Below are 25,359 nucleotides of genomic sequence, written 5' to 3'. Positions count from 1 at the left end.
ACACACACGCACGCTTTGAGTGACCCTTATTTATTACCGTTTCCTTAGATATTTTTAATTCTCGTTTACAATTCTTGTTTTCCTAGTTGTTGGGTTGCTTGGTTTTGGGGGTTGGTTGTTTTTTCGGGGTTTTTTTTTTTGGTGAGTTTTTTTTTTTCCCCTTGTAAAGTTATTTCGGTATTTTGAGGAAAAAAAAAAACCCTGTACCCTTTTGCTTTCTTTTGTAATACTAATTATTATTACTATTATTAATTATTGTACTTTTGAACTGTGCAATATTGTACGACGATTCTTAAGGCACTGCTTTTATTTGAATGGTGAGGAAAGGGGTTTTAGCATTGTATAATTGCGTTCGTTCATGTTGTGCAAAATAAAATAATAATTAAAAAAAAAAAAAGAACTAAAAGCGAAGGAAAATGAGAAGAGAGGAGCAGGGCATGGGAATAAGCATCAGCCCGGCTTATGCGAATAAATAAGGGAGATTAGGTGAGCTGGGCGCTTTAAGTGAAGGACAATCAACTTTAGGGTAATTTTAATTTATTTGCTATGATGTACAGTTTTCTTCTAAAGTCCATCGAGTATGTGGATTTTACTAGGCAGAAATCAAGTGAGGAGTGGACACCTCTAGTGTCTCTCTGTCTTAGTGTCTGCTCACCTGTTGTCTGACAATTGTTTGCTGTCTTCCCAATGGGTTTGGGTTGGTTTCTTTTCTTTATTTTATTTTAATTTTTTTTTCCTTCTTTCCCCCCTTTCGGTTGTACTCTTTGCCCTCTCGCTTTCTGTTAGGGATCGGTCCTATTTTTAAAACAGCCTATATTGTTATAAACTTAATGTTGTGGTGGAAAAAAAGAAAAAAAAATCAATAAAACCCGTTCCTTATCATTTTTTAAAGTGTGGCTTCGGGGGGGGGCGGGGGGAGGATAACAAAAAAAAAAAAAAAAAAAAAACAAAAAAAAAAAGCAAGCGTTGGGAGCTTGCCGCCCTGCCCGGAGGGGGGCTGCGGGCGGGGGCCGTGGGCAGCGGGGAGCGGGGATTGGGGGCCCCTCCCGTGGGCAGCGGATCCACGGGGGGGGCCTTTCCCGGCCCCGCCGCAGCCGGGGGCACCGCGGCCGGGTAACCCCGAACCAGGGGTCCCAGGGACCACCCCCCCCTCCCCCGGGGCCGGGCGGGTGTGTGTGTGTGTGTGGGGGGGGGGTCCCTTCCCACCCGTGGGCCGCCTCCCCGGGGGGTTCCCCCGAAATTCTGGCCACCCGTTCCCCAACCCTCCCGGCGGGGCTTGGGGCTGCCCTTCCCCTTCTCCCCCTTTCTGGGGGGTGCCGCAGGGGGCTTGCCCAAAGGCCCCCCCGGGGTGTCGTGTCCCCCCCACGGGCCGCGCCCGCTGCCCACGGCCGGAGCCGCCACCCGCGTTCACGCACCCGGCGCGGGTCTTTCGAGATAGGATCGCTCCCCGGTTCCCGAAGATTGGCCCGAATCGACGTGTTGATAGCGCCGAGGGCAGGATTTGGGGCCAAAGAAATCAAAATAAAACTCAGCGTTGCGAAAAGATCATCCTGCGTTTTCTTTTCGTTTGGGATCAAAACCCTGGCAATGGGTCGTAAATGAAAAATAAACAGAGTTTCGGAGTCAAAATACGCCGCTCGCTGTGTCGCCTACAAACAGAGCGAAGCTTTTGCTGTTTGCAGTACTAACCTGGGGACAAGTCGCTTGCAGCTCATTAAAAATATTGTTGTAATAGCAAATACGTCTTGCCGTTTTACAGCGCGGTAGCACGATGTTATCGAACGGCAAGGGGGGAAAAAAAAAAAAAAAACCCAACAAAACCAAAACCTAAACCAAAACTACATTTATTTGTGGTCGGTGCCCGCAAAACGATTCCGGACGGTCCCGGCCCTTCCCCAGCCGTGTCCCCGTCCCCCCCTCCCGCCCCGCAGCGCGGCCCTTCCGCGGGTGCGGACAGCGGGCACGGCCCGGCCCGCAGCTCCCGGCGCCCTCCGGGGCATTTCCCAGGAGAATTTTGATCCTGGTGGGATGTGATGGGGCTCGGGTAGGCGCTCTTTTTTTTTTTTTTTTTTTAATTAAGAAAAAAAAAAAAAGGAAACCCAGAGCCCAGCTTTTCTGCTTCTCGCTGCCCTTGCACGCCGCGGAATCGACAGCAGACGACTGTGCTAAACAGGCGGAATAAAGTTGGACACAGGCTTTGGGCTGAGGGCGTCTGACCCCAATTTGTTGCCCCCCTGACCCGTACCCCTCCTGCAGCGGGACCCCCCGGGTCTGGACGGGCTTTTCCTCCCTCCCCAGCCGGGAAGGAGCCCTCGGGGTGTGTGGGGGGGATGCTCCTTCCCCTCCACACCCACAGCGAGCCGGCTCTGGCTTCTCTCAAGCCCTCCAAAACTCTCCCCAAACTCCATCCTATCCCCAAATGCTCAGGGGAAAGGAGAAGCGAGCGGTTTAATCTCTCTTTTCCCGGGTCGGGGGGACATTTGGCGGTGGGTGCCCAGGGAGCGGGGGCTTCTGCAGCAAACCCGGCTCTCACTGCTGCGCTGCTTAAAGTTTCTGGAGAGCCCGCATCAACTGCAGCGCTCGGATGGAGTGAAAGCAATCGCTTTGAGTGATGAGGGGGGAGGAAAAAAAAAAAAAATCATCTTTACAGAGACAAAAAACTGTTTGGCAGGGTGGTTGGTGCGATTCGAAGAAAGTTGCTTCATTCCTCTAAGCTGTTAGCAACTCCGCGGTCACTTCTGTTTATTGCTGCAACCCCGCTCGGCAAATCTCTGCCTTTGTTTGCAATTCGGGAGATAACACGGTTCTTCTCGGCCACTGTTTTGAGCCCGGCTGAACAGAACTAGCTCGCCTGTTTGTGGTCGAAACACACATGTATTTCTTTTATTTGGTAGTAAATAGAGGCTGGCTGTGTATAGCAAACAGCGGGGGGAAAGATATAAACTTCCCGGCCACCAGATTTGGGGATTCAGAAGAGTTTTGCCTCCCGGAGGGCTGAAGTAGGGACCGGGCTGCGTGGAGCAGCCGCCCGCTCCCGGCCAGCGAGTGTGGGAGGTTGGTATTTTTTTTTTTTATTCTTCTTCTTATCTATTTTTTTAAATTTTTTCTTTTTTTTTCTGCATCCGAAGACTTGCCAATTTTCCGGTACAGGTTGGTGAGCACTCTTTGATTCTGCAGGCAGGGGCTGCGATGTGCAGGACGGGCGGCGGAGGTGGGGACAGAAGGTGGGGACGCACGGAGCCGCTCCCCGCTCCGGGGCAATAATCCCGCTTTAAAACAGTAGTGGAAATACGTGGTTTTGTTGGTTGGTGGTTTGTTGTTTTGGTTTTTTTTTTTTTTTTCCCCCAAATATGCTGCAAGTGTCTCTGTAATAATCACTTTACTCTATCGACTCGGTACAGTGTGCTAACGGAATGAGAAGACCATTAAGAGCATTAACAGATTGGTACAGCATAATGCTTCAGTTCGTATTGATCGCGAAACGTCTGTAAAATATTGTTTCAAATGAATCTATTGTTCCTGCGCTCTTTTCGGCCGTGTTGATGACCTTGGTTTGTTCTCGCACATCCAAATTATCCGCTCGCCGCTTCCCATCCCATTGGGAACCGGGCGCTGGGACCTGCCGGCCCTGGGTCGCCCCCCGCGGACCCGCACCTGCCCGAAAGCGTAGTCGGAGGGGTCGGAATCACCTCAAAAATGTGGGGGAAAAAAAAAAAATCCCCCAAACCCTCCCTCCGCTCCGCAGCCTGCGTGGGTGCCGGGGCTGCGCGCTCGGGGCGGCTGAACCCGGCTCCCCGGGACCGCGTCCCCCGGTGCAGCCGGCGAAGTTGCCCAGCGGAGAGGTTTAAACCTGGTTTCATCAATATCCAGTCGAAGGAGGGGGGGCAGATCCCGCGGTTTTCCCCCCCGGCAGCTCCCCACGCCGCGTCCCCCCGGGCGAGGAGGGGAGCGGGGAGCGGAGCCCACGCCTGGGCCCTCCGTGGCTCTCCCGAGCTGGCCGTGCATATTTTACAGCCCAAATCAGCCAATCCCTCTCCATCAGCGCCATGCCTCCGGTTTAAATCTCCCCCGGCCCACGCCCTGCCGCGCTGGAAGGGGCCGTGGGACGCCCGTGTCCCCCCCCCGGGACACGCGTGTCGCCCGGGCAGCGTGCGGGGCAGCCCCGCGGGCGTGGGGAGCGGCAGCTCGGCGGGAGTCAAACCTCCGCTTCTCTCAGGTTCGGTCACCTGGTCTTGGCTCTCCCGAGCTCCGATATTTTAAATAAATATAAAGAATCTCTTGCTCTCCTCAGCTCTATTCGCCTTCATGATGGAGTGGAACCATCAGATTTTCATCAAAGTTCTATTAAGTGAAACATAGGTTGCAGGGCACCCTCTGATTGAAACAGTTTAAATTTTAATTGTGTTTTTAATTTGACATATAGTTGCAGAAAGGAATGACACTACAACGCCAAGGGGCGGTCGATTTTCTTAATTTCTCCCAGAGGAATTGATGAGTCTATCAGGCCACTAGATTGGAAACACATTAAAGCTCTCTGGTTAGGTTGTTAATTGGAACTTGATGGATAGGGGGCCTTGGATAGGCTATGCTGATCCAATCTTCATGACTTTCTGTTTTCCAATAAATTACACGATTCATTTTCCAGCCACAGATTACATAAATTGTACACCTCTAGGGCTCTCTTTTTCAAATAGGGAGCCCTTTTCCCCAAAAGCCTATTGCGAGATGTCATTTGCACCAAAAAACGAGCAGCAGAGGCTCTTGAATGAAAATCGAAACATAATCAACGTTTATACTTAGAAAATTTATTGAGATCATTTTCTCTGGTATTTCCTTATTTTAAAGTTTGGACGCGCCATATATCATAATCCACACGTGTAAAGGGGACTGTGTTTAATATTTATCGAAGCTTGATTCCAAGATCAAACTTGTTTATGACTTCATCTGTCATTTCAGAGGGAACCTTCTCCCGATATTACGGCCGCTCAACAAGCCTATTTTCCGAGTGCTGCAAAAGCAGCGGAGATCAATTTTTATTAGGCTCCCTTTGAAAGCTTGCTCAGGGCCACTTTAATATCGAGCATTGTAATAATCTGGAGATCTAAACTTTAAGCGTTCGCTCTGTCTTTCAAAGTTTATCTTTGCCGCGGCGTTTGATCATCTGTGCCCCGACGGGACGGGCTGCGGGCTCGTGGGGGGGGGGGGGGGGGGGAGGAAGGGAAGCGGCCAGCCGCGGCTTGCTCCCACGCAAAACACTTACCGTGGCCGTCAGCCCCTGCCCTGATGAATATTTGATCAGATGGTAATGAGAGCGTGGCTGGGCTGCTTCCCCCCCTCCGCGGGAGAGGCGCCGGGGCCGGCCCGGCCGCCCGGTCCTCCCCTCCCGGTAGCCACGGCGAGCATCCCGCAGCCTTGGCTTCCCTCCCTCGCGGGCCGAGCGGCCGCTTCCCCACGTTTTCAACCTGAAATACTCATTTCGGGGAAATCTGACCGTTTTCTCGCCGTGGCCGGGCAGAGCTCACCGCCTGCCCGCAGCGCTTGTGCATCCCCCCCCCCACCCCGGGCAGCGTCCGCCCCCCCGGGCCGGCCCGGGAGTGTCCCCTCGGCGCGGCCGCAGCCACCCGGGGGGGTCCCACGGGCAGGACCCCCTCCGTGGGGTATGGAGGACCGCGGCGGGGGCACGCCGGTCTGCCGGTGGGCTTTGGAGGAAAGGAGCGCTGGGGCGGGCGGCAGCCGGAGGCCGGGGGTGCCACGGCCGTGTCACGTCGGGGGGCTGCCGGGGGAGCGGGGTTGCTCCTCGGCCGCTCTCCCTCCCTGCCCCGGGCTTCCCCGCGAAGGAGCCGAGGGCTGGCAGCCCCCGGGGGCTCTCCCCCGGCCGGGCCGGGGGCCCTCGACGGCTTTTGGCCCGGAGCCCCCTTGCCCCGCTCCCCACCCGCGGGAGGGGTGCGGGGCTCTGGGTGCGGGACCCGCCGGGGCGGCAGAACGGGATGAAGGACGATTTCTTAAATTGTATTTCAGTGCGGGGTCTTTCCGGGTTAATGAGCTGACATCATGATTAAAGCTGACCATTTGTAATGTGTCGCGACCCTGTTGAAAAGCACTGAAAAGGTTAATGTGGTAAAACAGGACAGCACCTGCCCCTCACAGGGAGAGGAGGAGCTGGAACACTTTTCCTAATCAATTAGTCCATTAATGAGTCTATCAAGTAGTTAAGTAGTTAAAGATTATGCCGCTGGTCTGGGTAACAGTCGTCATCTCGCTATACCTAATTATATTATAAGTACTTTATTCAATATACCAGACATAATATGGTGACTCGGAGTTAATGAAAATGTCATTTTAAAACGTCTTGACATTTGTCTCTATTGATTTGTATATTTCCATCTCATTCTTTGCTTTCCCCGATTTGATTTTTTTTTTTTTTTTTTTTTGGGGGGGGGGTATGTTAATGGAGAAGAGAAACGACCGCACCGGGGGGGCAGGAATCAGGGGCCGGAGCCGGGCCGCCTCCGCCGGCGGGGACCCCCGCCCCACACCCCTCGGGCAACCCAGGGTTAAAAACCCGGTGCCGGGACCCCTGCCAAGGCCAAGGGTATTGCCCCTGGACACGAACGCCAGGAAAACCACGGGGATTTCCGAGCTGGAGCAGCGCTTGCCACTCGCTCCCCTCCCCGGGCTGCCTCCCCAGCCGTGCCCGGGGGCTGCAGCAGCCCCCCACCCCCCCCTCGTGTGTGTTTTTTTTGCCCGGAGCTGCTGTCCCCTGACCCGCGGGGTGGGGGGCACGGGCCCAACCAGCCGCAAAGTTCGCCCCATCTTCCTTAATCGACGGTATTCCCACGCGTGGCTGGGGCGCAGCCGCCGGCTCCCGGCCGGGGCTGGGAATCGGGGCTCGGGGGCAGCCCCCGCCCGCGGACACGGGTGACCCCAGCGGGGAGCAGGGCCAGCGAGCAGGAGCCGCGGGCCCACGCCGCGGGAGGGCGGCCCCAGCCCACCGCCCCAGGCGGCCTCGCACCTCCGGGGCAGGCCCGGGGGATGGGGACCACCAGGCCCCCCGCAAACGCGGGGCTGCGGGGTCCGTCGGGCCCAGCCGCGGCTCCGTGCGCTCCCGGGAAGGTGGGGAGACCCCGGTGGGGTCCCTGTCCCCCTCGCCCCCCGTTCCCTTGAGACAGCGGGGGCTGCCCCGGCCCGGCCACCGCCCGCAGATTTTCCCTTCCACGGAAAGCAGAGCCGCGATCGCTGCCACTTGTTCCCCCCCGAGGGGAAGAGCCGCAGCCTCCTGACAAAGTTTATTTGGAAATGCAGGAGGACGTCCCCTCCCTCCCTGCTCCCCCCCGGCTTACAGACCCTGGGAAGGAAACGCAGCGGGCGTTTCGGGAGACGTTTGTCACCGGCTGCGGAGCGGCGCACCCCCCCCCCCCCATTTCTCGAAGGCTTCTCCCAGTGCCGCCGAGCAGCCAGCGCACCGTAACAGCTTGCTCCCCCCCCGTACCCCCCCCCCAACGAGCAGGGAGGGTGAAGATCCCCGGATACGCACAGGATATGCACGGCACCCACCCCCCGGGCGGCATAAGCCATTCAGCCCACGTCCCTCTCGCCCACTCGAGGCGGTGGGCGCGGAGGCACGGCGGGCGCTCAGCATCCCCCCCCCGGGGGCGCGGGCTCAGCGTGGCCCCTGCAGCCCCGGGGACGGCGGTGAGGACCCCGCGGGGGTCCCCGCTGCTTGCTGGCCGCTGTCGTGTGCGCGTGTGCCCCCCACCCCCCGGCTCCTTTACCCCCCGGACCCCGCGGGTTTCCAAACTTTCCGTGGCCCGCCGCCGCCGTGATTGGCGCGGCGGAGGCCACCTCCATGCAAATGAAGCCCCGCCGCCCGCCGCCCGCAGATCAATAGGGACGCGGGGGAAGGAGCATGCAGTCCGCCTGGGCAGGCGCGGGGAGAGCCGGCAGCGGCACCTCCAAAACACCCCCCAAAACAAACCCCCCGCCGCCTCACCGCATGCTCCCGGCCCCCCCCCCTCCCGCACGCCCCGGCCCCCCGAGCGCCTCTAAAGCGAGAGCTTCCCTCCTCTGCTTTCTTATGAACCCAGGATGAGCAGCAAAGAAGACCCCAGCAAGGGCTGTCCGGCGGCTGCTCCCATCTCCAGTTTCACCATCCAGTCCATCCTGGGCAGCGGCAGCGCCGAGCCCCCCCGGGAGGCCGGGGGCCGGGGGGCCGCCTGGCCCGCCCGCGGCCGGACCCTCTCCCTCTCCTCGGAGGACGAGGAGCCGGAGGAGAGCTGGAAGCACGGCGGCTGCCTCTGCCCCGAGGCTCAGGGCCCCGCCGAGGCGTGCCGCAAGCACCAGCCCCTCGGCTTCACCTGCCTCGGTGAGTACCGGCGGGACGGGACGGGGCGGACGGGGCCGCCGGGAAGGGCTGCGGGGGGCTCGGCCCCGGCCCGGCCCCCGCTGGGGCGGGAGGGGGGGGGGCATGTCGCACCCTCCCTGCTTTCGGGGAAGAGAGGAATGTGCGCCGTCCCTGGCTGGCGCGGGGAGGAAGGAGCTCCGTTAAAAATAGAGAGGCTTTTTTTTTTTTTTTCTCCCCCCCTTTTTTTTTCTTTTTTCCCTTTTTTCTTTTTTTTTTCTTTTTTTTCCTCCCCCCCTTCTTCCTTTTTTTTTTATCCTTTTTTTTTTTCCTTCCCCCCCCCCCCCTCCACCCCACCCGGGGTTGGTTCCCCCGAAGGGGCGCGTTGCGGTGGATAACGCTCGTTTTTCTTACATTCCGCTTACTTACAGCGCGTCGGGCGAGGGGCGGAAAGCTATTTCTTTTTTAGCCCTAATTCCGACTACACGGTCCGTGTAAACGCGATGCTATAATGTAAAATCTGCCGGCTCGGCTGGGAAAGCACCCCCAGCCTTGCTGCTCCGCCGCCTTCCCCGAGGCACGCACAGCCGCCTGTCCGTCGGTCCGTCCGTCCGTCCGTCCATGGGATGGAGGGACCGGGATAGCCCGGGAAGGGGGTGGCTCCCCCCGGCGCCGGTGGTTCTTCCCCCGGGCGCGGAGGCGGCGGGGGCCTGCTCGGGGGCTCGCCGGGGCGGCGGGGGGGGGGTGTCTCTGCCGTCGGGGGTGCCGGTACCGGCCGCCGTGCGACCCCCGCGCTTGGCTCTGTTGCAGGCAGCACCAAGGGGAGCGGAGCGGCGGCGGCGGGCGGCGGGGAGCGGGGGTCCTTCCTCTCGCCCCCGCCGCAGGACTGTAAGGAGGAGAAGGAGAAGCCGCTGGGCGCCTCCTCGCCTTCCTGCGGGGACCGGCAGCGCGACGGCGGGGACCGGCAGGCCGGCGCCGCCAAGAAGAAGACGCGCACGGTGTTCAGCCGCAGCCAGGTCTATCAGCTGGAGTCCACCTTCGACATGAAGCGCTACCTGAGCAGCTCGGAGCGGGCCTGCCTGGCCTCCAGCCTGCAGCTCACCGAGACCCAGGTGAAGACCTGGTTCCAGAACCGCAGGAACAAGTGGAAACGGCAGCTTTCGGCCGAGCTGGAGGCGGCCAACATGGCCCACGCCTCGGCGCAGACTCTGGTGGGGATGCCGCTGGTGTTTAGAGACAATTCCCTCCTCCGAGTGCCGGTGCCCCGGTCCATCGCCTTCCCCGCCCCTCTCTACTACCCCGGCAGCAACCTCTCGGCCTTACCGCTCTACAACCTCTACAACAAGATCGACTACTGAGCCGCCGCCATCCCCACCCCGCGGCCGCCCCGTCGGGGCCGGCACCGGAGCCGGGGGGCTCCGTGCGGGGCCTCGGGCCGCCTCCGCGGCGGGGCCGGAGGAACGAAACTGATGGGAGGGATGGGCAACCGGAGAGCCCGGGGCACCGGGGGCACCCCCCCGTCCTCCCCTCCCGCTAATCCTGCCACTTGAAAAGAAAAAAAAAAAAAAAAAAATTAAAAAAGCGTTATTTCAGATCTGTAAATATTTTTAAAGAAAGGGGGAAAAAAAAATAAAACGTTTTAAGCCTCGTTTGTAAATTTGCCAGCTCGCTCGCGTCTTCCCGCCGGGGCCCGGGGGGTGCCCCGCAGCCCGGCCGGGCACGGCGGGGAGCCGGTGGACGGGAGAGGGAAAACGCCGTGTAACGCCGATATGTGGTTTTTTTTTTGTTGTTAATTTTTAATTGTTATTTTTATTTTGTTCTGCCTCCTGCTCGTTATCTCGTTTCCTGCAGGGAATCCCGCAGCAAGGGGTATTTAAGCCGCGGCCACCGGCCCCGCGGGTACCGCCGGTACCGGGCGCGGGGGGGATGTTTACAGCAGCAGTAACCGGGTGCCTTCACGGGGTAACGACAAAAAAAAAAAAAAAAAAGGAGAAAAGTAAACGATCCGAAGGAATAAATACGGAGATTTTCGGTGCGTGGGAAGGAGAAAGCTCCCGGGCGGTTCGCAGCCGGTGTTTTAAGCCGTCGAGCCCGGTTTGCCCGGTGCTGCCCTTGCCCGGGCTGAGCTCCGCCCCGCTGCCGGCGGGGACATCGAGGTGAGCACCGGCGCCCGGCTGCCCGTGCCGTCGACGCCGCCTTTCGGATTTTTTTTTTTGGTTGGTTTGTTTTAGGGGGAATAATTGGTATTTCGGGTTTGCCCGTAGGCGCTGTTACGGCCCGGCAGTAGCCGCCCCCACCCCCGCGGCACGGGCCTGGCTGGGACCTGCCGGGGCCCGGTCCCGCCGCCGCCTCCCGCGGGGGGGCCCGGCCGGCGCTCACCCCGACAGCGGCCCCGGGGCGGGGGTGAGGCCGCCGCAGCCCCTCCCGTGTGGCTCCTTCGGGGAGGGCCGCAGCGCCGCCGCCCAGGGACCGCCGGCAGCAGCCGCTGATGATAACGGGAGCGGCGGGGAGCGGCGGCCGCGGCCCCGGCCTCGCCCGGGCCTCGCCCCGGCCCCGGCGGACTACAGGTCCCGGCATGCACCGCGGCGGCCGGCTGGGCGCTGCGGGCGCGCGGGGCACGCCGGGACGCGCAGTCCCGCCCTTTCGAACCGGCCAATAGCGCAGCGGCGCGGCCTGGATGGGCGGGAGTGCGCCTGCGCGCGGTTGGCAGCGGCGGTTGGCGACGGCGGTTGGCGGCAGGCCGGAGGCGCGGGCCTGGGCCGAGCGACCAGGTGAGACCGGCACCGGGCAGCTGCGCGGTACAGCCCGGCCTGCGTCGCGGGGCAGCGCCTCGGCGGATCGGGCGCCTCGGCCTGCGGCCGGCCTCCCCGCTCCCGGGCTGGCGGCTGCCTCCCCTCAGCCGCGCCGGGCGCCGCGGCCTATCCCGCCGTGCCCCATCCCGCCGTGCCCCGGCTTGGCGTCCGTTCCCCGGTGGGGCCGCGGGTGTCGGAGCGTTTCCGCCGCTACTCTGGGCCCTCCCGCGGTTCTCGGGCTCTTCCTCACTCTCCTCCCTTCCCGCCGCAGCACCTCCCGCCTCCCGACGCGCTTCTCCGGCACCGGACTGCGAGAGCGGCCGTGCGCTTCCTGGCGCCTCAGCGCTTCCCTAATCCGCTGCTGCAGGAAGAAAGCTTTTCCTTGGCGTTGCGTGGAGCAGCGAGAGGAACTCGTGCAAGATGAAAACGGTACCTTTAATGTCTTCTTAACGAAAGTAGAGACCGCTCCTCGTAACGCTTTCAACAAAGCGGCCTGCTTTGTTCGAGAAACGCTTGCCACCTAGCTAAGTGATAAAGCGTGCTATGTTAAGGGGAGCTGCGAAAGCACCGATTTCTTGTTCAGTAAAAAATGATGGCATCGCAAAGGTGCACCCCGTAGTTAAGTCGGCATCGTAGTTTCAGCAGCATGCATCTTCCCTATAACGTCTTCGTTATGAGTTATTTCTTGTGGTGCTTGAAAATTTTACCAGGACTTTGTTGTGGGCGTGACAGGTACTGTTGTTTGGCAATCCCGGTTGTGAAGCAACTGCATTTGTGAAAATCTGCAGATCTCTTTGTGTGGGGGATTTTTTTTTTTTTTTTTAGTATCATATGTAAAAGGTAGGATATCCTTAAATTCTGATATTTTATAATTTTTTTTTCTGCATTAAAAATACCTTTGGGAGATCCTTTCAGGTTTCTGCTGTAAGGAACTTTGCTTTCTGGAGTGCTGCTTGTTGATTGCTTTTGGGCTGGTTAGTAAAGGTTGTACCAGGCGCCTCAAATCCTCATGTTTGTTATTTGAGTTTTCTGCCACAAGCAGATAAGGCAATTAGTGCGTCTAGTCTAATTCTCATAGTTGTTCTGAATTCCTTTAGATCTCATGTCTTTGTACATCCATCTGAAATACCCACTGAGGTACATTTCACCATTTAAAGCATGATGAAGGTGCCGCTGAATTCTCTATAGTGTTCATAGAGAAATATGTGTGGCAAATTCTCAAGCATATCTGTCTTTTGCCCAAGTATTCCCAAAGCAGAGCTGAAAAAAGGAGCTAAAGACGTTTTTATTTTCTATTATTAAAAGGGTTTTTTTATCACTTCACGTTTAAATAGCAGAAATAGCAATTTGTGTTTACGTAGTGGTTGGGTTTTGGCTTTTTCTGTGTTTTTTTTTTGTAGGATGTCTTACAGAACACCTACTAAAGGCTCCCACTTAGGAAATTTTTCCAGTGTAAGAATGTGTAGTGCTCGCATTCTTATACAACTTGATGATTGTTCAGTTACTGACAAGTGCTGAACTAGAATAACTGTGCGCTAAATTTGAACCTTGTCCTAGTTCTTCTGCTTGTTTTCTCTTGATTTATTCTTGGAGGTCTAATTGTAACCTCTGCAGCTGTACATACAAATTCAGGGGTGATAGTGTTAGAGAAAATCTGAGCTAATTTACTTCGCTGCCCTTTCAGCATAAGGGAGATGTGCTGTTAAGGCCTTCTGAAGCCTTAAAAAAAAGTTTTGGCGGTTTTGTTGGTGTATGTGCAATGAATGCTTTCTTCTTTCAGAGTGTTTGTAAGGTCTGCGCTGTCTTCCCAGCTGAAATTTGCTGTTCATAGCCTTTGCTCCCCTCCTTTGAATTTTTGTATAAACAGCTAACTAGTCCTATGAAGTGAGTGCTGCAGTTACCTTCAGAGTCATTGATCTGTCGTTGAATTGTTGCTACTTTTTTTCCAGTCACATCACATTTACGCGTTTGGTCTACATTTCAGTACCCCACAAAGCATAACTTTCTTATCTGACCCTCTATAGACTCTGAGGGGGGGGGGGGGGGGGGGGGGAAATCCTTTATTGGAAATACTTTCTAGCACTTGTGGAAGCCTAAGGATTGGAAAGTTGCAGAGAACCCGAAACTATTTAAAAGATGATCCAATTGCAATTCTTGGAAGCTTATGACAGTCATACCAAATTGGGAACAAATCAGTGCTGCTTGTTGGAGTTTTCAAATCAGATTCCTTTCTGTCTGCATGTGTTTTTTTTTTTTAAAGTGACTTCTTGATGCTCACAGTAATTTATAAATATTTACTTTTAAAAATACAGCCACATACACAGTAGCATGGCGGAAAAATGTATTTGTAAGTAACAATATCTAAACTTATAGATAATAATAATAAACTTTTTGTACTGTTTATTCCATGTTATATTTGATATTTAAACTTAAAAGCTCTCTATAGGGTGATGAATTTGTTGAGGCTTTGGACAGGGATTAGCATCCTGAGTTTTAGTGAGTTTGTCAGAAATCTGGGTGTTCTGAACTCTTTCTGTGTAAAAGCTAGCAACCTTTGCAGGTCTACCTCAAGTTACCTTTAAGATGGATCAGTTAGCTAACTAACTCGCCTAGGCTTATGGTCTTGTTATTACTAAAATTGTATCTGTGCGTTATTGTCTTCTCTTTAGATGACGGGATCAAACGAATTCAAACTAAATCAAACTCCAGATGATGGTATTTCATCAGTAAAGTTCAGTCCAAATACATCTCAGTTTCTGCTTGTTTCATCCTGGGACACGACTGTGCGGCTCTATGATGTTCCTGCCAACACTATGAGACTCAAATATCAACATTCAGGAGCTGTCCTTGACTGTGCTTTTTATGTAAGTGTGTGAGGTGTGGAGGTTTGTTTTATTTCTTTTTTTAAAATTATTATTTTATAGACATATAATGTCCAAGGTACACGAGAAATTTTCAGTCCCTGAAATTAAAGGGATAGTGAAATCCTACCTGAAACCTAGGTTAAAAAAAAAAGCTTACTTCTGCCAATTATTCTTCTTTTAATGAACATCATTCTAGTCCTAAATATAGATATTTCCTGTGAAGGGTGCAGGCATGCAAGTAATTTACTTCTGCTAGAAGCGGTAGGGAAAAGTAATTTGAGCTGGTTTGTGCTGTTTCTGCGATGGCATGGTAAATTGTGTGCGTGTTTCTTACAAAAAGTTGGACTGATAGTATATAGCCAGAAATCATTATTCACAATAAATGCCTATAGACAATTTTTCTTTTCTTCTTAACATTCTCATTTTGGGTTGTTTTGGAAACATGGCATTGTTCCAAGTGAGCCATTTAACAGATACTTGATTTCTGTATTTTTAATGCACTGGATTTGAAATATGAATGGTTTAAGTTATTGGTGCCACTTTTTTTTGTTTGTTTGTTTTGTCCCTTCTTTTTTTTTTTTTTTTTTTTTTTAATGGAAGGTTTCAATTCACAGCTTTTTTTTTTTGCATTGTATTCTGGCATGTCCTCCAGTGACTTCGTCTTGATATGTTACTGAATATTTTAAGGATCAGTTTAAATTTTTAATTCTGCTTGTGCTTTTTTCACGGAACGTTTTGTCACGTAGCTAATACTGTACTGTGGATCAACACACAGGTTCTCAAGCGGTTTCTAGTTTCCAAATTAGTTTTAGAAGGAATACACTTCAATTAGGTGGAACTGGCTTAGGTTGGTGGTCACTTAAAAATAAGCATTGTGTGTTTTGCTGTTACAGAAATAGAAATTATTTGATATAGTCTCTAACGGCTTCTGTTTCTTTTTAGTTTTACTTTGAAATTAAAAAAAAAAAATAGTATAGGTCAAAGTGCTTTACTTAAATGTTTTGGGAAGCTTCTGTCGTCTGCATGTTTAGATCTGGGCTGGATCTTAACCCATGTGTCTTAATTCCCATCCTCTCAAAACTCTAGAAAGCAAGTCCCATGTTATGAGCCTAAGAGACTAAGTGTATAGCAGCCAGGGAAACTTAACGTGTGTCATAAGGTGAAATTTTTTGCTTTCTAGGATCCTACCCATGCCTGGAGTGGAGGATTAGATCAGCAACTGAAAATGCATGATCTAAACACGGACCAAGGTAAGCAGCTTGAATTCTGTCGGTGGTCTCGACAACTGGCCTAAGCTTCGGATTTATATACTCCCATGAGCGGAATAAGTTTCAAGTTTTTTAAATGTGGGATATTTTAGTAGTAGCTGTTCAGATGTTGATTATAAACCTCTGTTGATCTAAGTGGTCAGTGTTAGTGCTGAGCAGTCTCCTATGCTGTGCAGCCCTTTCTTGTCACCGAGACACGGAACAAGGCAGCATTCCTTACCGTGTAAGTGAAGATTGTGCTAGAGCACCTTTAACAGGAGGGCTGAATGCGCTGCTGCCAAACTGAGGGCTTAAACTTTTCCTGTGTTGAGTATTCATGGATGTATTTTACATGTGTATTTCTTTTTTTATTTACTTACTTTAAGATGAAAATGCAGAGAAAGGAAATAGCTATATGCTTGTCGCACTGTCGATTTAAGGTTCATGTCATATGTACCTTTAGCAGAATAACTAGCGGCCCTAATAAGTACCACCTAAAAGCATGGAAGCGTTTGGCAGTTTGCCAGAAACTTTGGTAGATCCTTGCTGTAGGATGCCTTGAATCGGATTTCTGATGATAATCCTGCTCTGCCATAGGCTACTGTGTCTCAATTAGGGGGAATTAGCTAAGCTGAACTAAAACTGAGCATGTTATTTTCCAAAGGTTTTGTGGTTTAGACTTACTTAGAATGGTCTTTCACACATATGGCAGAACGTGTATAAAGCTTTTGCTTTGTCAAACATCATGGCCTTGTACTACATTTTTTTTCTAACAAAATATTGCTCAAAAGTAACACAGTTCTAGTGCCTCATTGGTGCAAAATACGGAGCTAATTTGTCTAGTTTTTTTGCATGTTTGTGTGTGTTTTAAAGAGAAAAGCAAACCTCAGCCTGAGACAAATGTGGTCACCAGAACCAGCCAGGGCTTTGTAAACTTGTGTTTGCAGTAATGTTATGAAAAAGGTCAAATAATTGTTATAGATGACTTCCTAGAAGTGTTTGTATTTACATATTAATAAAAATATTAAGTTATATTCCTTTCTTTTGTTGTAATGTTAATATATACAAGCTTAAGTCCTTTTCATTAGTGTCTGTGTCACGGGTGGTGATACCATTTGATACTGAACAATTCTTTATGCCTCTGAAGATCTCAATGTGGCTGCCTAAAATTCTTAACTTTCTTTCATAATTTCAGGAGACATAAGTTTATAAATTTAACATTTCTGATCTTTGCAAAAGTTATGCTTCTGAAGACTGAACTATCCAGAAAGGGACTCCAAGCATATCAACACACCTGTGGGAATGTTAGCAAATAGTGTGTTTGTACTGCAGTAGTGTGTCCTTTATTCTTTTTTTCAACAGATTCTGACTGTTTGTAGAGCCAATAAAGTTACAATACATTGCATTGTCTTACAGAAAACCTTGTTGGTGCTCATGATGCTCCTATCAGGTGTGTTGAGTATTGCCCAGAAGTGAACGTCATGGTGACTGGAAGCTGGGATCAAACGGTTAAGCTGTGGGATCCCAGAACTCCTTGTAATGCAGGAACCTTCTCTCAACCTGAAAAGGTACGTACTGGGTGCTGAATTCCAGGTGATACGTTAAATAATACACCCAGTGACTGGTCAAACATCACCATACAGGACACTGTCTTAAACTGAACTGAATTTGAAAAGTTGCGTTTAATGGTTTTTAAAATGTGAAAACGTTGCATTTTGAAATACTGATATTCAGGGTGTATTTGCGATTTTAGGTTAAGGCTTTGAGCTTTCATCCATAGATAGGAGAGCATACCTTAATTCTTCGCACTCCTGATGGACCAAATTCTTTTAAATTAAAACAAACTCGAGGAAGGAAAACCTAACAAAAACCAGTCTGTGAAATTGACGTAATCATTAATAATCCTTGGCTTAATTGTAATATGCCCTGTCAATTTCCTTAAATGTTAAGACTTCTAGATATATCAGATCCTGGCAGTCATAAGGTCTGATTGGTTTGAAATGTGCATAGAGATATAATAGGGGGCCAATTATGTTGCCTGAAATAATATTTTGGGGTTTTTTTTTTTTTTTTCATTTGTATTAAGAGGTTGAACAGAATTGCTTGTGTGGTAATTTACCTGTTGTTGTAGTAATGTCTAGTAAATTCTGACATTCTCCTAATACTAAAATCCTCTGTGCTAATGAGAGACCAAGAGAAAGAAGGTAAAATGTAATGTCTTAAGCTTTTTCTAATGGTTATATGGTGTGTTAATCTTTATACTGTTTACAGTGGTGTCATTGAAAGAATTATAGAACAGTAATTTGTGTTTTTTTCAGACTCCTAAACACAGGCTGGATTGATGGATAATTTTGCATATGAATATTTTCTTTTGCCTATACCTTTTTAAAATTTCATTTAGCTTTGTCACATCGTATTGTCGAGTCATAATTGTGAGCCATCATTACGTTCCCTATTGCATCTAAATAGCTATTACTTTTGTTACAACATAGCTGAATCTACTTCTGGCAAGACCTTTGTTCAGAATAAAGTAATTGCATTATTTCTAGTTTTGATTTATAGTTGTATGTAGCATGTAAAGAACTGTGATAAATTGCTGACAGAGTATCATATAATGGACAGCCACAGTGAATCAAGCTGCTTATTGGTTCAGCAAGGTTCATTATGTCATTTTTTTAATACTGCCTTTGATAAATGTGTACACCTACTCAACTGCATGACAATGGTTTCATTTGATTTATGATTGTGTGGTGTAGAAAGAATACTTACTGTACAGGTGTGACATCAGTTTGTAAAGAAGATTTAAGATATTTAATGTTCTTCATGCCTTTGTTTCCATACATGTATACAAACACATTTTATATAATGTTTGTTAATATTTTTGAATCAATTTTTACATCACTAACGAAGGGAGATTTGAAAAACTGTCTTGTTTAAGTGTGTAACTACTGTTGGCTCAAAGTTTTCTTGCCCTTTTTATACCGAAGTGAGATTTGGCAGTTGGGATCATCAGAAATTTTAGGCAACTCCTGTGTGAACATTTAAGACATTTCCCATCTTAAGACTGAGGTCTTAAGAGAGAAATTCAGTAATCACATTTTAGAGCAAGAATGCATGCTGAATGAATGTGGATTGGTTAAAGGAAGCTTTATATACATATACCCACACACGTACACACCTGTCCCCTTAGTTTTTTTTTTTTTATTAGAAATTAATGTTTTGAAAACATAATTTCTCCAGAAATGTTTATAGCAAATGAAAAGTGGTTTTGTCTGATATTTCAGTGCAGTCTTACCAGAACCAAATAGCTTTATTGGGCTTTATCAGAGAACCAGAAAGTGAAACGGGGTGCTTGAGTGAAATTGTACAAGCATATGCCAAAAGTAAATCGAATCCTTCTGGCAGGATACCAGATCTCTTAAACTTTTGATTCTTGTTCAAAGGTATATACAATACCTGTTTCCTATGTATTTGGCTGCATTACATCACTTTTTCAAAAGTTAATTCTTATAGTTTGCTCTTGTTAGCAGCTCAGTGACAAGACAGCTATAGGTAGCTGGATTCCATCTTGCTTGTGTATCAACAACTTCTAATTTGTTTAATAACAGAGTTTTTGGCTGAACCTCTTTTCTTTTTCTTTTTTTAACATATTTCCAGGTTAACTGCATCCCAAGTAATATTTGTAAACATAACAGTTTTTGTGCTGAATGTTTGTTTGAGAAATTTGATAAACAAAAATTGAACCTCTGAGCAAATCTTTGGAGTGGAGTTGAAATTCCAAGCCACAGTTTTGTTGAGCATATTGCTTCCTTCAATTTCACTTAGTTTTATTAAAATAGACAAAGTGCTGGGGTTTTTAAAATGATTTCTTGGCAATTTATTTCCCTTTATTAACATGAAGCTCAACTTGAAGTATTCTGTTTAAAAAGAAAAACACGTGATTACCAGATGGAGGAAAACTGAGAAGAAAATGCGTGATGTGGTATTGTAGGACTAAACGGCAGGATCATGAATTGATAGTGGGGAATGCAAGCTGTGCAGATGAATTCCAATATCCATGCCCTCCCCACCTCCCATTACTGTGTATCTATTTTCCTCTTGCCTTGAAATATCCAATAAACGCTTGAAATAATTTTTGAAGAAAACATGAATAATACTGATTTCCCTTTTGAATGATAGATAAATACTTCTGTACACTTGTAACATTTAAAATACAGGTAAATGCCAGCAAAAGGAAGAAATCTCGTGTGTGGAAGATTATTTAGATATCACTGAGATCTGGAGACTGGTAACTGAACAAACGTGCTTGAATTTTAGGATTGCACAAGTGCATATGCATATTAAATTTTTTTGCTAAATTTGTTACATGTAGTATGGTGCTGCGTTGGGCTTGATTTTCCAGCGATGTGCTAGGGTACAGAATTAAGGGTGAGCTTCTGAAACGCTGCATCAGTGTTTTAGCACTAACCAGCTGCACACTACTGCTCTTTATCCCAAATTTGAGTTGTAAATTGAAGCAAAGGGGAAATCTGTAGCTATAGACTTCATTGTAGATGTCACCTGTTTTGTTATTGCATGTTGCTGACATTTTATTTTGTACAAAGAGCAATGCATATCCAGGCTGATAAGAGTTAAATATTGTAATTTACTTTTTTTAAAGGTCTACACGCTTTCTGTGTCTGGAGATAGACTAATTGTGGGGACGGCAGGTCGGAGAGTGCTGGTGTGGGATTTGCGGAACATGGGTTATGTTCAGCAGCGAAGAGAATCAAGTCTGAAATACCAGACCCGCTGTATCAGAGCGTTCCCGAATAAACAGGTATGGAAACCATGTCAGTAATTATATTTCTAGTGAACATTCTTTAGGAAAAATGGTGATTTATATTTCAAGTTTCCTGCATCTTTCTTTCATTTTAAAAAATTTCTGGTCTGCAAAGTTTTGTAATCAAACTCTGGGAGGGAGGAAAAAAAAACTGGTGTTGAGGCTCCCTGTTCCAGGTTAATTCTTTTTAATAGTGCAGTTTAGGAATGTTTGCTGCTGACTTACCAGTGTGTTATGTTTTCATTTTTTTTTTTCTCTGTTTTGTCTCCTTTTTTTAAAATAACCTCTTTAATGCATCACAATGCTGACATGTAATTAAAAAAACAAACACTCCCCTCCCCAGTAGAAGAGAGGAAGACAGAATTGGCAGCTGCTCAGCAGCCTTTATGCATTGTAGCTCTAGGTTCTTCAACAGGCTGTGACAGGGGCAAGATTAAAACTATATGAATGTCTTTCAAAGTTTTTTAAAAAAAAAAAAAAATCTGTCCCCTGCACTCAAGAACCTATGATCTGTTATCTAGGGGGAATTGTACAATTTAGATGTACAATTTAACCTACATGGAACAACCTGTTCCCTGCAGGTAAACACAGTGTGTCTGTGGTATTTCTCTCTACTTCAGAAAGCAAGATTAGCTTTTTCTGACAAACTAATTTGGAAGGGAGTTTTCCCATGTGCATAGCGATAGTACAGGAATTGGGAGACCTGGTTACTTGTTCTTGAATTGGCATGAACGCTTTGTCCATTTTCAGTCCTAGTTATAGTAAAACAAGCTGATCTTCCAGATTGCATTGTATTATGGATTTTAAAGAACCTTACTATGGCTAGATACCATTACAGTCCTATTTCTGAAAAGATCTATTATGGGCTTAACTCAGAAGTTATAATAAAAGCATCTCGGGTTGCTCTAAGTCAGGACTGTAATTAACCAGATAAGTGGACAGCACTTGTATTTTCAGTGAAACTTAATTATTATTTCAACTTGAGTGTTTAGTTGCTGGTATAAAGCTCTGAACTAATTTTAATGTAATGTAATTCTGAAACTAAATAGTCCCGTGAGTATCTCTAATATTAGAGATATTTAGGCCCAGGGGGATAGGTGGGCAAATACAAGGAGTTCTTAACTCTTAACATTTTTTTTTTTTTTTTCCCCCTGAATCAACTTGTGTTTGGATGTTCAGGAGTGATTAAAAGCCTCACTGTCAGCTTAAAACTATAGTGCAATGAGAATCTCTCAGCTTTTTTCTACATCTTTCTTAGAAGCAGATTGTATTGATGATGCCATGGATCTGTGGTAACAAACAATTTCTGGTTGTACACAATCTAAGACTTCATTTATTTGAATTCAGAGGGGTATAAGATAAATTGTGTTGCAATCTTTTCTCTGATTGTAAAATGCATATCTCCCAAATTTTTTTTGGTAGGGTTATGTTTTAAGTTCTATTGAAGGTCGTGTTGCGGTGGAATATTTGGATCCAAGTCCAGAAATCCAGAAGAAGAAATATGCATTCAAATGTCACCGTTTGAAGGAAAATAACATTGAGCAGATTTATCCGGTTAATGCCATTTCTTTCCATAATGTCCACAACACGTTTGCTACAGGTAGATGCTCAACTTTTTGTAACACTTGCATCAGTTCCTTTAGTTTTGATTTAAACAGGTCAGTCTATCATATGCTCTTACTTTTTAATCATTGAAATCGTATTTCTTGCAATGAGCAGAGTTTTTAAATTATTTGATGCAGTGAGAGTTAATTGCTTTAACAGGGATTTTGGGAAATACTCATTGTGCTCTCTACTGAATTATGCAACTCTGTATAACCCTGCGTTTTTACTGACAAAGTAATTCCAGGGAGTTTCCTCTCTCTTTTTTTTGTTTGTTTGTTTTCCCTTCCTTTGCTGTATCTTTTCAGTCTTACCATTCTCCCAGTTGCAATTTACAAACAGTTTTTAAAAATTAATTTTCAGGAGGTTCTGATGGATTTGTAAATATTTGGGATCCGTTTAATAAAAAGCGGCTGTGTCAGTTCCATCGGTATCCCACAAGCATAGCATCGCTTGCCTTCAGCAATGATGGAACTACCCTTGCCATTGCTTCTTCATATATGTATGAAATGGATGACATTGAACATCCCGAAGATGGTATCTATATTCGCCAAGTGACAGATGCAGAAACAAAACCTAAGTGAGTATGCTTCACCTGTATTTGAGCCTTTCTGAGCATTCATCCCAAGATTTATTAATTTTCCTAAATTCATGAATAGCATTATTGATGCCAGTAGATAGTGCAGCTTGACAGTAGAGTTGGTTTTGATTTTATCTTGTTTGCCCAAGCTTTCAATATCCGTAGGTTGATAGACGTCTGATGGATAAAATCGTGCCTAGTTGTTTAGTAGAAGAATGTCAAACTCTTATCCTTTTTGAATAGGTGCTATTATATGAAGCTGTGGAGTTATTGCTAGCTCATTGCTTCAAGAATTAAGTGAAGAATTCAGGAATAATTGTGTAAATGTTATGGTGTTTGGTTATTTAAACCTTAGAATTAATGAAATCTTTACACGCTGAGTATGCACCCAGCTGTCAGAGTCAGAAGTGAATCTAGATACTGTTCTAGGAAGGTTGTGTAAAATCAAGGAAAAGCTTTCTCGGTTCCCGTGTATTGGAGTTTGCTGCAGCCCTCTGATAACGCACTTTTCTATCATTGTTGCTGTCAAAATGGGGCAAACTGATTGATGGAGGTAAAAGATTTCTGTTAAGCTCGCTTTGGCATGAATGTTACATAGAAAAATTGCCGTCACAGTGCAGAATTGCACTACTCGTCATTATGCTAGCACAGGAGCAGTTGTTTTTATTTTCAAATTCCTGTGGTTTGTTGTTGCTTTTTCTTTTTTTTTTTTTTTCTTCTAGTACTCAAACTGTCTTACACTTTGTCTGGTTGTCTCCATTATTTACTATGTTACATGTGTCTATTTATGTAGCTGCTTAGTGATCAAAGTTCTTGAGTTTAAAACCTCAAGACCTTCCCCCCCGCGCCCCCCCCCAGTTAAGTGACTTGTATATTGCTTCGGAGCAGCCATTTTAGCGCTGTGGAGATGTGAGGTGGAAGTTACAGAAGAATAAATACACCATCTCTCACTTGGAGGTGTTTGTTTTAAAATAATTTTGATGCTCGTGTTAAAATAAAACCAGAACTATTTCAGTATTTATTTCTTGGCTTCCTCAAGCAAAAAAAAAAAAAAAAAATCCAAAGATGTTGATTCAAATCTTTTTTTTTTTAAAATCAGGTTGTACTTGTTACATACATTTGGGAGGATTTAAAAAAAAAAAAAAAGGGTGATAGAAGACTACTTGCTGCTATTGGTCTTGTAGTAGTGAGAGATGCTTTCAGTTATTTTTGTTCATTGCTAGTTATGGTTGCTAATTCTGTAGATGCTTCATTCTGCCGTATGAGGAGGTTAATCTACAATTAAACAATATTTCCTCTTGGCCCTCCATTATTTTCTGAAACAGATGGTTCGTCATTTCCTGGGCTGTTAAACACAGCAAGGTTAAGGTTAGACTCTTGGGAATCAGCTAGTTTTGAATCTTATTAGGCTGTAGAAGGAAAACTAATAAGAATACTCCTTAATATCATTTTGTGACTGTAAACAATTATTTATTAGCAAACAATTGATCCCAGAAGGGCAAATTGTTTGAGTCAGTAATGAGCTGAGAAAAGACAGAGCATATCTGTGTATTTGGAAAATAATTGTAACGTAATTGCAATGCATTTAGACAGGCATCTTTTTGGACCTGTTTCTATCTTTAAATGAATTTCTGAAAACATTAACAAGGTTTATATGCTTTTCTGACATTTACAAGTTGCTTGTGCCAACCTTAGGGCACTAAGAACGATGCGTATATTTGAATGTTAGAGTAGCGTGAGTCATCTCTGGCTTATTCTAAAAATAAGTTACTTAGGACAGAAGACTAATAGTTGTTTCATAGTGATCTTTTTGCATATTAATTTGAATCGCTTAGCATTTCTGGGTGATGCATTCTTAAATGCATCAAGATGGTGACATATGATAAAAAGAAAAGATCAGCTTTTTGATCACTATATATATTGTATTGATATATTGTATCTCGATACAAGTGAATGCAGTTTTTCTACACATTTCTGCTTTTATAGAATGTCAACTGTTTTACTTGCTTATGATTACTCGAAGAATTGCTTGCTGAAATACAGTTTATTTATTTCAGGTCTACTTAGAGATCTGCTTAGACTTCTGGTGATACTTCTCTACAGGAGGTGCCCACCTGCTCCTGACAAGACTAAACTAAAACAATAGAAGTGAGAAGAACAATCTTTGTACTGATGTTGGTTTTAACTAAGAAATATTTGTTTGTATATTGTAGTATGTCTTAATCTGTCATTACTTTCCTGCTTATAATGTTAGTCAAACTGTTTTCTTTGTCTGCTGTCTGTAGCTAAATTAGTTCAGGCGACTAATTTAGTGTCGCCTACTAATTTAGTAGGCGACTTTGTGTATACCTTTATAAAAACTTAACACATTTTGTAGTATCTAATTATGAAAACTTCCCATGGTCTCATAATTGTTCAATAAATATCTGTAGGTTTTTTGAAAACAAGTACTTTGTGTAACAACCTTTACTATTTGTGAAACAAACATTAAGACCAAACCTTTAAGTTGCAAGAGTTCTTGAGTTCTAGATCTTCCTGATGGAAAATTTCTGAACCTTTTGTCTTTTTCCAATGAGATGAACTGGGAATTTCGTCATTACCCAGCGATGTTGGCTCTCCAGACAATGTTTTCACAGGGCTGTGAAAGGTTAAAACTGTATTAGGTGGGCTTGTTTATCTCAATGACTTGATCGTTACTGGAGAACAATTGACTCTTTCTGGAGGAAAGAATTTGAACACGTGGTACTTCGGGGTTTTTTTCACATACTGCATAAAAGCCTAAAATTAATGATGCTTGGGAAGAATTGAGGGTAGAGGGAAGCAAATGCAGAGTTTCAGCCTACAGCTCAGTGGTCTCTTCCAAGTCTGCAGATCTGACCTGGTAGCCCAGGGTTGATGGAGTAACACAAGTAGAAAGGTAGAAAAGAGGAGTTTCCCCAGAGTGGAAATGTCATTCTGGCCACAAAACCCTATGAAAATACGCTGTTTCTCTCACTGTCTTGTTTGCCTTATTGGTTGAAGTTGGTAAGAAGTCTAATCTGTAACCAGATTTTGTATTAGCCACTTGACGATTTTGGAGTTAGGGGGTGGGTGTAAGAAGATGCTTGAACTTGG

At 47.1% G+C, this 25,359-nt stretch overlaps 2 protein-coding genes across 3 annotated transcripts; both read left to right on the top strand.

Moving 5' to 3' along the window:
* The first annotated feature begins 8,085 nt into the window (after window positions 1-8,085).
* Window positions 8,086-9,696, top strand: HMX2 (H6 family homeobox 2). The gene is made up of 2 exons (XM_075717962.1): window positions 8,086-8,362; window positions 9,149-9,696. The coding sequence occupies exons 1-2, from the start codon at window positions 8,086-8,088 to the stop codon at window positions 9,694-9,696; spliced, it is 825 nt and encodes a 274-aa protein (XP_075574077.1).
* A 1,728-nt stretch (window positions 9,697-11,424) lies between these two features.
* Window positions 11,425-24,538, top strand: BUB3 (BUB3 mitotic checkpoint protein). Of its 2 annotated transcripts, XM_075717651.1 has the most exons (8): window positions 11,425-11,559; window positions 13,800-13,994; window positions 15,175-15,244; window positions 16,658-16,809; window positions 19,902-20,060; window positions 21,486-21,663; window positions 22,029-22,245; window positions 24,303-24,538. In XM_075717651.1, exons 1-8 carry the CDS (start codon window positions 11,551-11,553, stop codon window positions 24,310-24,312), a joined length of 990 nt encoding a protein of 329 aa, XP_075573766.1. In that variant the 5' UTR covers window positions 11,425-11,550; the 3' UTR covers window positions 24,313-24,538. The 2 variants fall into 2 exon arrangements, with proteins under 2 accessions (XP_075573766.1, XP_009477791.1); XM_009479516.2 differs by lacking the exon at window positions 24,303-24,538 and having other exon boundaries at window positions 22,029-22,249.
* The last annotated feature ends 821 nt before the right edge of the window (window positions 24,539-25,359 follow it).

This window comes from Pelecanus crispus, chromosome 10, assembly GCF_030463565.1.
Source record: "Pelecanus crispus isolate bPelCri1 chromosome 10, bPelCri1.pri, whole genome shotgun sequence".
NCBI lineage: Eukaryota > Metazoa > Chordata > Aves > Pelecaniformes > Pelecanidae > Pelecanus > Pelecanus crispus.
This window is presented reverse-complemented; position numbering and strand designations above follow the sequence as displayed.